Source organism: Felis catus, chromosome C1 (assembly GCF_018350175.1).
Source record: "Felis catus isolate Fca126 chromosome C1, F.catus_Fca126_mat1.0, whole genome shotgun sequence".
Lineage (NCBI taxonomy): Eukaryota > Metazoa > Chordata > Mammalia > Carnivora > Felidae > Felis > Felis catus.
Genome location: NC_058375.1, coordinates 134,670,396 through 134,683,266, shown reverse-complemented (window position 1 = coordinate 134,683,266; position 12,871 = coordinate 134,670,396). Strand labels below are relative to the sequence as shown.

General features: G+C 42.4%; 1 protein-coding gene across 8 annotated transcripts in view; it reads right to left on the bottom strand.

Moving 5' to 3' along the window:
* Nucleotides 1-12,871, bottom strand: part of ARHGAP15 (Rho GTPase activating protein 15) — a 615,977-nt gene that overhangs the window by 44,018 nt on the left and 559,088 nt on the right. Inside the window, exon 16 of one of the 8 annotated variants that reach the window (XM_045033727.1) lies at nucleotides 3,262-3,663. The exons of 6 other annotated variants lie outside the window; for them this stretch is intronic. In XM_045033727.1, the coding sequence (XP_044889662.1) occupies nucleotides 3,621-3,663 (43 nt within the window). In that variant the 3' untranslated portion in view covers nucleotides 3,262-3,620. Of the gene's footprint in view, nucleotides 1-3,261; nucleotides 3,664-12,871 lie in introns of those variants that run through there. One more of the 8 variants, XM_045033728.1, reaches the window with a different exon arrangement.

Genomic DNA, 12,871 nt, shown 5'->3' with positions numbered 1-12,871 from the left:
ACTACATAGAGCTGTCTATGCTTGGGGGAAGGGTGACTTCATGTCTTTGGTGCTGTATAGTTTATAGTGGGTTTATTTATAGGTAACTCTGAATGAAGTCCTTTGAGGTATAGGTATCATTGCCTCCTTCAACACAGAAGAGGAGACAGATGCTCTGAGAAGGTGTGTTATCCAAATGACACTATTAAGGGAAGCATCATCAACTCAAGACAAAGACTTAGGTTTTCTGGTTCTGAATCCAGTGCTCTTTCCACTCTCTCTCTTGGATTTAGTGCAAGATAGATCAAGTGTGTGGGCTGGACACTCTGCTTGGATTTCCAAACCTATTAAACTCTGATATAGTATATAGGCTTGGCTTTCACTTTGTATTATCTCATTCGATTACACACACACACACACACGCGCGCGCGCGCACAAACACACGCACACACAAAGTAGATAAAGTTAAGCATTATTCCCATGATGAAGATGACAAAACAATGGCAAAGTAGTGAAGTGACAGGCCTAAAGTTATTCAAGAAGCTCACACCCAAGCCGGGGCTGGAACTCAGTTCTTCAGATTCTCTCAACCCATCAGAGGCAAATGCCTGAAACACTTCCCCCCACAAATAACTCTTTCCAATTAGACTGATAACTGGATAATTTAAACAAAATTTTTTTCAACGTTTATTTATTTTTGGGACAGAGAGAGACAGAGCATGAACGGGGAAGGGGCAGAGAGAGAGGGAGACACAGAATCGGAAACAGGCTCCAGGCTCTGAGCCATCAGCCCAGAGCCTGACGCGGGGCTCGAACTCCCGGACCGCGAGATCGTGACCTGGCTGAAGTCGGACGCTTAACCGACTGCGCCACCCAGGCGCCCCGATAACTGGATAATTTAAATAGTTTTCCAATTTTCTTAGGATATATTCTCAGCATGCCAATTATTATTTTTTTTTAAAAATTTTAACATTTATTCATTGTTTTTGAGGGCAGAGAGAGACAGAGCATGAGTAGGGGAGGGGCAGAGAGAGAGAGAGGGAGACAGAATCTGAAACAGGCTCCAGGCTTTGAGCTGTTATTACAGAGCTGGATGCGGGGCTCGAAATCAGGCTGCGGGGCTGCGAATCAGCACCTGAGCTGAAGTCGGATGCTTAACTGACTGAGCCACCCAGGCACCCCAGCATACTGATTCTTTTAAAGATTTTACTGGCTTTTTTTTGTTGATGTTTTTTTTTTTTTTTTTTAATTTTTTTTTTTCAACGTTTATTTATTTTTGGGACAGAGAGAGACAGAGCATGAACGGGGGAGGGGCAGAGAGAGAGGGAGACACAGAATCGGAAACAGGCTCCAGGCTCTGAGCCATCAGCCCAGAGCCCAGAGCCCGACGCGGGGCTCGAACTCACGGACCGCGAGATCGTGACCTGGCTGAAGTCGGACGCTTAACCGACTGCGCCACCCAGGGGCCCCTGTTGATGTTTGTTTTAAGTAATCTCTACACCCTACCTGGGGCTTCATCTTACAACCCTGACATCAAGAGTTGCATGTTCGATTGACTCAGTCAGCCAGGCACCTCCTGATTCTTTTAAAATAGAAGTCAGTTCATGCCATTTCTGTTCCCAAGTCTACAACTGGCTCTCCCTTTCTTTTCACTTGGAGCAAAAGACCAGTGCCTCATAAGGGCCTTGTCAATGATGTGGCTCCCTTCTCCTCCTTTCCCCTCCCTCCCTCGGTTCCTGAAGACACCAAATGTTAGGTGTCCTCTCTGCCTGGAATGCTTTGACTCCAAGTATCTACTTCACTAACACCCCATCTTTTCTCAAACATCACCTTCTCTCCAAGGGACCTTAATTATTACTGCAAACCCCCCTCACCGCTCTTGATCCTCCTCCCCTGCCCCATTTTCTTGAGTTCCTTAGCAGGCACCACTGTCTAATATATGTAGTATTTCCTTATTTATTATGCTTATATGTATTGCATAAACACCATGTGAGCAAAGGTGATTAAACTTAAATGCATAAGCTTACTGATGGATTGTCAGTTCCTAGAAGAGTGCCTGGCACCTAGGTGGTGCTCCACCAAAGTTGACCCAGTTTCTACCAGTGACATCTCCATTCTCTTTAGTCTACTAATTGGACACCTTGGCATTAACTTCAATTCTTCCCAGTCATCCATCCATCATCTCAAACCAATCAGCAAGAACTCTTGACTTCCTTGAAAGTCTGTCTAGGAATAACCCTCTTCCCACAGAGCTCCATAGCCAACATGGGGAATAATTGCTTTCTGGTCATGGCAAGATAACGGCTCAGTTTAACCCGCTTTGCTCCAGCCCCCTTCTTCAGCCCTTCCATCCCCAAATCATTTTCATATGACTGCTTAATAAATTGAGACACTTGAAACAAAAGTTCTTCACCTGCTCAATAACCTGCCTTGGTTCCCGGTAGAATCTGAGACATGAAATTCCAGCTTTTCTGCAGGCACCACTCATAACCTGGCTCCTCCCTGCACTTGGGTCTTCGCCTCCTTTGCTCCCTGTCACGGTTGGCACAGGCTGCTCACGGCCACATCCTGGCTTCCTTTGGCCTTTCTCAAGCCGGCCCATGGAACATTCTGGTATTTCCAAAATTCCACCTGTGCATTAAAGCCTAACTCAGTGTCCACTTTTCACTGGAGACTTCTCAACTCTTGTAGTCTATTTCTGTCTGTACCTACTCCTTAACAGTTAATTCTTCTTTACTCTCTCTTCTTAGGTGCTTTGTCCCCTGTCAGAACTTTACATTTCTTACTTTATACTTCTTTTATCTACCCAGATCTCCCCAGTGTGGTGTGGAGCACACAGTAGACACTCCATACATCCTGATGATTCCTTGATGGATACTTACATTCTTCTCCTTTTTGTATATGTACTTTACCCTGCTGGCTTTAGACAGTGGAGCATTTCAAATGATATATTTTGAATGATACCCTAAATTTATATATCTTTGGCAAGTAATAGCATTTTGCAGCTATACTGATGAGCTATATATTAGGATAAATGTATATTTAAACCCCAGCCTTATCTAGTTTACAGCATGTTTACAGCATGTCTAAATGTAGGAACTCATGCTCCTTTCACCAGGGATTAATTGGGTCTTGCTTTTTAAGTGTGTGTATGCGAGCGTGTGTGTGTGTGTTCCTTCCCATACATCTAAAGTGAATTCTATCATCAAGAAGTCACAAAATACGTAGATATCAGTATAAGAAGCACTTAGGAAATAACTAGATAAAGAATATAATCATTAATCCAACTAACAATTAAATCTTTAATGGTACATGCGGGTTTTAGCATGAAAGCCTCTGTAGCACGCAGCAATAAATTAAGTTTGCATAATATAAGCTTAAAAATGGCCCATTCTTTGATGTTCTGCAGCAACTCTGATTCTATTTTACAAAGCTTTGAAGGAAGATTATCACTCCCTTCACCGTCCGTTGGTCAAGCTTTGAAGGTCTGCATTCTGCTATCTTGTCTTCTCTTAATTCATCTTGAAAGACAGTTTTGGTTCTTGGGAGGTCATCACAGGCTGCTGCTGGCCAGTGTGTTGCTGCTATAGCACTAACCAGTGAGGGTAAAATCCCATCACTGTTCAGAGTAGGTGTCTCACTCATGAAACATGTTCAGGAACCGGACGCCATCCCTCCTGCGGTCTCCCAAGAGCAAAAGACATTTTATGAGTAGATTTTAGGAGTGGATTGGATTCTTTACCATTTTGGACTCCCTATGTTTCTGTTCTTTAGTTCCTAGGGCAAATGAAAGCCAACTTGATTATTCAGGGTGTTAAACTCGTTTTAAAGTCCTCTTTCTCTTTGTCCAGCCTCTGCTCTCTTGGTTCAGGAAGAACTCTTCCCTCTTCCCTGTAAGAACTGCCTTCAGAAATTGTGGTTCCTAGAGACCAGCAGCATCTGGGAGCTTGTTCTCTATGCAGAATCTCAGGTCCTGTCTGAGAACCCCTGAATCAGAATCTACGTTTTTAACAAGATCTCCAGGTGACCTGATGTGTAAGCACATTCAAGTTTAAGAAATCCTGGCCTAGAACTTTCTGGAATGCTTAGGCCGTAGTAGTGCTGGCCGCTGAACTAGCAGGCTGAGAAGTCTTCACAACACCCACTGTCTACCACGTGACCCACCCAAATGTCCCTTCTCATTTGAAGCCCCCTCCACACTAGTACTCGTGTCTCCTGGGAAAGGTGCACCTGCGCCCACAGAGGGCACCCTTTTCCCTAGCCAATTAGTTGACACCATAAAGCACTTCTGATGGAGTCTGGGCTGTGAGAGGTGAGGCCTTTTGGATGGGATGCAGGATAACGGCCCTTACCACTTGTGGTCATTAGAGTTCCCGTGGTGCTTTTTGTGAGAGAAGGGATTGTTAACCTCAGTGTCCTGGCTGACTTCCAATCTGTGTAATTGCATGCAGTCTACCTAAGTCTGCACTGTAGTTTCAATTAGGTAAAGTATTGTTCACTTCTTGTACTAAACTGCTGTGTTGTGTGGCTACAGACTGCTAATTAGCTGGTGTTTTTCAGGTGGCTGCGTTCGTGATGAACAAAACGTCTCTCTGGCCATCTCCTCCCCACCCCTGCTATCTCCTCCTCCCAGGGTCTCACACACAACTGCATGCCTGTTTTCTTCTATATTACCATTTCTTGGATTGAAGTACTTTGGGATCAGAAATAACTAGGATGTGACAAGGAACATTTCTTTCATTTCCCTATGTAGCCACTTGCTTCTAGGCCTACCTAGCCTATTGTAGGGTGTTGGAGGGGAAACTCGGGCAGAGAATAGCAAGAATGTGATGAGGGGTGAATAAAATAGACCTTCCTCTGCCAAGATGAAGGGTAAATTCCTGTCATTGCCAGGGAAGTATGAATGACTTTAAGAGCTTGGCACTCTAGGAATTGGTTATTTTCAGTGCGATATGACTAGAGAGTGAGGCCAGAGAGAACAGGGCATGCATTTTATTTCTCCTTTCTTGATGGTTAGAAAAATATAGTGGGACATGTAAACCACCCATAAAATACCTCACTATCTCTCTGGGGGATCTCCATCTCTAAATATGGCTCTGGGAGCATGAATGGAATCCCCTTCTGATGACTCAAAGGTCAGTACCAGGGAGGCACTTATGACCCTGGAATGGCAGCTGGAAGTGAAAAAGAAGTGGGAAAAGATGAGGGAGCAGAAAGCCAAGAGGACAGAGTTGTGCTTTAATTGGAGAAGAGTTTTTTTTTTTTTTTCAACGTTTATTTATTTTTGGGACAGAGAGAGACAGAGCATGAACGGGGAAGGGGCAGAGAGAGAGGGAGACACAGAATGGGAAGCAGGCTCCAGGCTCTGAGCCATCAGCCCAGAGCCCGGCGCGGGACTCGAACTCATGGGCCGCGAGATCGTGACCTGGCTGAAGCCGGACGCTTAACCGACTGCGCCACCCAGGCGCCCTAAGAAGAGTTGTTTTTAAGAGAAGAAATTTTCTGGGATGTGAAATGATGGCAAAAAAAAAAAAAAAGTGTTCAAATGGGAAAAAAAATCAGATTAGGTAAAACATTACTTTGCATATCTTTTCACTATGTGAGAAAATTTGTTTTGATGTCCAAGCACAGAGACACAAATTAATTAGATAAAAATTCCTGTAGAGCAGAGGTAATTTCTTTTATCTTTTCTCATCCCAAACACTATGGGAAATAAAAGAATTAATTAATGAGTGAAAAGAATGAATGAGTGAACCAAATGGATGAAAGGAAAATATTTATTAAGAGGTGTATGTTGATTGTCAGTTCATGGACAGCAGGGAAAAGTAAGTGTTTTTAGTGCCAAAGTGCCAGCACCTATGACTTGCCTACTGCTTGCTGTGGCTCTGTCCCAAAGTATTCTACTTATCTCTTTGAAAATAAGACAGAAAAGGACAGAGGTCTCCTCAATCAATACACTCACAGTATCCCTGTAAAGAAAGGCTGGTTTGCAAATCTCCTAAGAAGAGGAGGGGCTGGCGTCAGAAAGTTGGGAGTGAGAGTCAGCTGAGGGGAGTGGACTTCATGGAGCAGAAGTGAAACATCACAACTGAATAAGGTTCCCCTGCTCTTAGGGGCTGATTGTTATCCTGGTAAAATTGTGTTCATTTCCAGCTCCGCGTCTATCATGATAGTCACTCGATGTGTATTTGTGTTCTGCATAAATGAGAGGTTGATGGTGGGCAGCCAGTGCTCGAGGATGAAGAGAGTTCTCAGAGGGAGGACGATGATGATGTAGGGAGAAAAGGCAGAAAAAAGAAAGGGGACAATGGAAGAGAAAATAGTCTAGTTAAGAAGAATGTGAATATGATACAGAAGAGGAGAAATTACTGGAAGTGAGACACAGTAATCTCTACACAAAGGGCAACATTTGGAATAAAGTTTCTGAATTCCACATGTATATCCAACTTCCTTTGTACACATTAGCAAGTTAACCTGAGGAAAAATTACAGACCGAAAAATGTCATTGAGGCAGAGATAAAACAGACTTAAGAATTCTAATCTTAAATTTGAGCTATACTGTCATGTAGGGGATCTCAAAGGAGATTTTCCCAATGTCTTGATCCAAACAGCCCCTCAATTCATGTCCTTGTTCCCCAGACGCTCTCATTTCAGTTAAGCCCATGATTTCCGTTGTGTATCTCTTCAAAGTCAAGTGTGTGTCGGGTCTGTCACTGGCCACAGACCAATTGTTATTAATGGCTGAGATTTCTTCCTGTCCACTCTTAAGTCCACTCTTCTCTCGGCCCAGACAATACAGTCTCGAGATCAGAAATCTCATATATAATCTGCACTTTTTCTTGCATGAGGAAAAAAAAAACCCCAAGAACATGGGAACGTACAGCTATCCCGTGTTAACTATTCCTGGATGTCACCCTGCAGCTCTAATTTCTGCTTTCTCCTCTGCATTCTGGGTACTGCTGCCGGACTTGTCAGCACCTTGTCACGGCTTCCTCGTGCGTGGGCTACCATCGGACTCTGTGTTCTCAACAATTATCCATAAAAAACCCTACAGAATTCTTCACAAGTAAAAAATATATATATATACATATTAACAGGTAAAAAAAAAAAAAAGAACCTACTTTAAAAAATTTAGTATCCGGAAGCAGGTGCTGTTTGTAAATGCTGCTGTGTTGCCTCATCTTTTCCAGTCCTGTGTTGCTCTTTTGTTCGTGGTGTGGCAAGGATGTGGGAGCCAATATGATTTAACTAAATAATACACAAATGTCAAGAACACTTTCATGTCTTGTGTACAGACCAGAATAAATTACTCCGATGGAATGTTTGCTTTTCTTTTCAGGGAACAACCCCACAGTTTACAAGGAGCTATGCTGACAAGAAATGGCTAAGAAATATTATTTAAAGTAACCTATTTTAATGTAGGACTAAGTGTCTGAGGATTTCATTCTGGTTCAAAAGACAGAGGCCAGCAAAGGAAGTTGACAGGCAGACAGCAACGAGAAAACAATCTTGTCCGAGAATTCTTTTTTTTTTTTAAATTTTTTTTAACGTTTATTCATTATTTTCGAGAGACAGAAAGAGACAGAGTGCAAGCAGGGGAGGGGCAGAGAAAAAGGAAGGCACAGAATCCAAAGCAGCCTCCAGGCTCTGAGTGTCAGCACAGAGCCCAATGCGGGGCTCGAACCCACGAGACATGAGGTCATGACCTGAGCTGAAGTCGGACGCTTAACCGACTGAGCCACCCAGGGGCCCCTCTTGTCCTAGAATTCTTACGGGCAGTGGGGAGAAAAATAAGTCCAGTAAGAAATGAAAATGAGGAAACTAGTTCTCAGAATTAAAGGTGAACTGAAAGGAATTGGCAGCTGCCTGGACATGCCAGCCAGAGAGGCCATGGTATCTGCTACACGTGACAGACCGAGAGACAACTGCAAAGCTCCCCAAACAACTCGCCTGAAGGGCTTGCCAGGAAGCCAGATGCTGCTTCTGGAAGAATATCTTCCGTGGTTGGGCATCTGGGTTCAGTGCTTTCCATTTAAAGAGGAGAAAGAAGGTGGTAAAAGGCAGAACCATCACTGCCTTTTAAAAAAACGTGCTTTTCTCTAAGTGTGCATATACACACACGCGCGCACACACACACAGCATTAATGAATGTGGAATTGAAGCTTGTTTTTAGAAAGAATCCCAGAAATAAAACTTTCCCTGGTGCTTTTTGGGTGGAAAGCAATGTGTTAGAGGGAGGGAGGAAGGAGAAAAGGAGGAGGGAGGGAGGAAGGGAGTGAGATTGAGGGAGAGAGAGAGAGAGAGAGAACAGATACCCAGAAAACCCCCTATGTAAATATGTCAATTTACTAATTAGTTAGGTAATTTTATTTAAAGAGCTGAGATTATAGCTGGTGTTCAATTAAAAAGGGGGGGGGGGATTCAAGTGATAGGCCTGTGCCTCTATCATAGTTGGCTGGTCTTCCTCACTTTTTGTTTTACCGTTCCTTCTTCCCTGGAAACATAATCGAGTATTGGTATTGGCAAGAAGGCAGAGTGTGGTCTAGTGGACTGGAAATCAGGTGACTTGAGGTCTGGTTGATTTTTTCCCCCTTCTACTTTGAAGTTTTCTATGTCTCTGCTCCATTAAACAGGGGAATCAAATTTTTATATACTTAATAACAGAAGACAAGCTTTTGTAATCAAGATAATTTTTGTTTGTTTGTTTCACCTAATGCTAAATAATTCAAAGTGGTTAGGAAGTCAGTACTGAATCTAGAACCAACGATGGACCGGATGATTGTGTTGATAGGCAATAGGAATGATAGCGTTTAGTTTAGCAGTGGGAATAATGACAGAAGATGTGAAACGAAGTTTTTCTATTCCAAGATCTGTTACAAATACCAGACAATTAAGAAATCAGTAACCCTGGCATCTCACCCTGGAGTGCAGTGATTGATCTAACAGGCTCCAGTACTGATGGGTGGTCACAGAGTCCCTGACCAAGGCTCCCTCAGTAGGGGAAGCCTCTTTTACTACTCATTCATTGTACTCAGGGCCTCTTAACATGAAACCTTAATATTAATATTGCTTCTTTTGCAATTAGAGCTGCTTTTCTCTTCATGATGATGAAAAGATAAATATCAGGTGAGGAGACAGAAACTTGAGAGGAACCGCTTGCTAACCAATCCCCTCAAAATGGAATATTCTCTGGTTGTAGTCTGAACTACATATCAAAGTTCCAAGATTCCACTTGATCTTAACTGGAACCATTACTAGCTATTCAGTTATTATTTTCTCACTCAATGAAGTCATGTGATTCCATCTGTTCAACGAAAATGACTGAGTATCTATGATATGTGGGACTCTGTACTAAGCTTTGGGGATATAACAGGAATCAAAGTGACACAAATTCCTGGAAACTATGAGCCAACGGCAGAGTTCAGTTCTTTACAATTTCCATCTTCATCGATATTTTCAGGACCTGATTATGCTATAGAATAATAGTTTTTTCCTGCTAGGTTATTATATGTATTCCGATGATTTCTCAGGAACCAGAGAATAAGGATTAGAACAATAGCTAGTCATTACCAGAAATTCTGCCTAATGTTCTGTTACCACGAGAATTTACTAGGCTTCCTATGGAGGAGTAACAATTGGAGCCACAAAATATAATACCTCTGTGCTTGCCAAGTTTTCTATCACCAGGCATGCCATTCTCAAATCCTTTTCCCAGTGTCTTCCTCTGACCACTCTTTCAATGTTAGACACCCCTGGGAATCTGTCCTCAGCTCCCTTCTGGCTCCATACTGTCCCTTGCCAGTATTTGTGACCATACCCCCATTGCCGCCTTTAAAATGATGACTCCCAAATTCGTATTTAGATCCCAATCACCTTTCCTGCATTCCCAGCAGATGTTGCTTATCCTTGAATGGAATTCACTAATGAAGTATAAAGAATGACCAATTACATCACAGCCCCCAATTTTCAACTTCTTTCATGCCTCTAATTTTAGTCTTTTCCTTTAGTGAGTTGAGGGTATCACCCCTCAGCTAGTTCAAAACCTGGGTGCCATCCTGAAATCCTTCTTCCTTACCTCTTGCATACATTTGGTGGGTATGTCCTATTGAATCGACCCTCTCTGTGCCTCTTGTATCCACCCCTGTTACCTGTCCCCTCCCCCAGCATCTCTTTAGTTTGGGGTCTCTATCTTTGACCCTCGCCCCAGGCTCTTAACTGGTTTCACTATCTCCAGTTTGCCCTCCTACAGGCTATCTTAAAGACTGTGATCTTTATAAATAGAAATCGCATGACCTTATCTCCCTGCTTCTGACCCTTCCACGATTTACCTCATGTCTACAAAATGAATTTCGAATTTCGTAAGAAAGCCTGTGAAAGGTTCTTCGCAACTTAGCTCTAGTTCACTACATCTTGGGCTTATGTTCTGCGACTTCTTTTATGCTTCCTAATCCTCCAATCACGTCAGAGGATTCACTATTTCTTCGCCATACCATAGGTCTCCAACACCACACGTCTTTGTCCACAGTTCTCTCTGTGCTTGTAGTAGGCCTGCTGGCTGCCAAACTGACATCTTTAAGATAGCCTGTGCCATCTCCTCTGGGAGGCATTCTTTGGTGTCTCTAGGCTAAGTTCCAGCTCCTGGTTGGTGCTCTCACAGTGTCTTGCAGTATTGCACCATATTTATTGCAATTGTTTACCAATTTATCTACCCCAGGAGACTACAGGACAAGTGAGGGTAGGAGTCCTATGTATTCCCCTAGTATTGAGTTTAGGGGGTCAGCAAACTTTCTCTGTGAAGGGTCAAAGTGTAAATGTTTTTGGCTTTGTGCAACTTGTCACAACTATTAACTCTTGCCACTGTAGCACGAAAGCAGCCGTTGACAAGACACAAACATATAGGTGTGTGTATGTTCCAATAAAACTTTATTGACAAAAACAGGCAACAGGCTGTATGTAGCTTGAGGGTGGGCCATACTTTGCCAACCTGTGATCCGGTCCAGTGCCCGGGATACAGAGGGCACTCATTTAAGACATAAAGGAATAGACAGGATTTCACAGTTGATAAATATTTTAATAAGTGTGAATTTATTTGACCTATTTCACATATGACCAAAAGGGAGAGTTAGAGACATTAAAAGATTTTCTTTAATGTTGTACAGCTTCTAAAGGGTGAGGTTGGGACTTGAGCCTATGTCTTCTGATTCCAAATCCCTGGTTCTTTCCATTAGTTAAAAGGCCAAGATTCATAGTGGAGAAGGATGGGGCAACTTACAAAATTTACCTCTTATGAGAAAATACCCCTATGGGGTGGACCACCACTGACAACAGGGAAGACAGTGGTAGATGGACAGTAGTCATTTTACGTTTTGTTTTGTTTCCTATTATTCAATGGGTAATGTCACCATTCAAATGTTAAAATAAAAGATCTAAAGTAATAATTTCCCTCCTGTCTTAAAAACCTTATCTCCCAAAGCCTTCCTCCAAAACAAGGATCCACCACTGGAAGGATCATTGAACCTTAGTCCCCAGCACACAAACCTTATAAATCCTGTGCCAAGATGTCTCCTAAGTAGATGACATTTTAATGATTACTACAGGGAGTTGGGAACTATTGCTTCATCCTCACGATCAGAGTAATTAATTTTCTTAACTACCAGGCCAAATTCTGCCACAGGAGTCCAGTTGAGAAATTTCGGGCCCATAGGAAGTACATTAGCTCTTCAAAGTGATTAGGGTGCCATTTCAAATACACAAGTAAAGGAGCTATTAGGCTTCTGGCTTATTTCAAACGACTTGCAGCCCTTGTCCCTCAGGAAAACGAAAAAAAAAAAAAAAGGAAAGAAAAAAGAGAGAAAAAAGAAAATAACAATTTGTACAGGTTCCTCATTTTCCAGTAAAAATACCCATGGCCTGCAAGTCATTGGCTATCAGGTATTATGGTTGGGTGAGCAACCAAAGTGTACAGAAAAAGGGGGGAGTGCCAGAGACAGCACAGAAAAACATAGCCTGATCCAAAGCACACCAGAGCTGAGCACTCAGAGGCCTGACGGGAGGCAGAGAGCTTCACCAGCCATTGCTCTTAAAGACCAGAGAGAAGGGCAAGAGATCATGGGCTTTCAAGTTCATTCTTTAGGCAAGTCTCATTGTTTCTACCAAAATATCAGAAATGCTCACAATGCCATTTTAAAGTCACGGTGGATGAATTATTTCCTTACCATTGTATCCTCATACAACTTTTGTATTTCTAGGCCATCGTCATTGGAGTTGCCTCTGACATGCTTTTGTAGAATATTTTATTTAACACCCATGAAGACCACAGAGAAGCTTTAAATATCAGTTTACTCTCAGAAAATAGCCACAGCTCAACAGTTTCGCCTTTCAATGAGGCATTCAACTGGCATGCTTCCATGAGATTTGTCTATTCAGCCATATCATTCCTTCACCTTGGAATTCTATGAACAGCTGGGCGATTTTCTTAGAGTCAATGCAAAAGGGAAGATTTTTTAGTTTTCTTTTCAACCTATTTTACAAAGTGCAAGTCTCCTATAAAAATGTTTACTTGCATCTAAAGCCTGCAGCAAATATATTCTTCCAAAGCTATTTTTGAAACTCAGTGAATGACATGATTTCATTAGTCATCTCTAAAAGCCACCCATTTCTAAGATATTTTGAGTTTCTCTGAACAATGTATACTACAGGGGAATTAAGTGTTTTATCATATGTTCCCCCACTTAAAAATTTGAGATTGTTTTGCCTTCCAAAATTCATGCCACAAAGCTAACCTGGCTGGCGAGTTCAATTTAGCTTGGTAGGTAGACATACTTTTGTATTTATTTTCTCTAAGCATCATGTATTATTTTTATCCTGGAAATAAAAACAAGGTGGGAAAAGA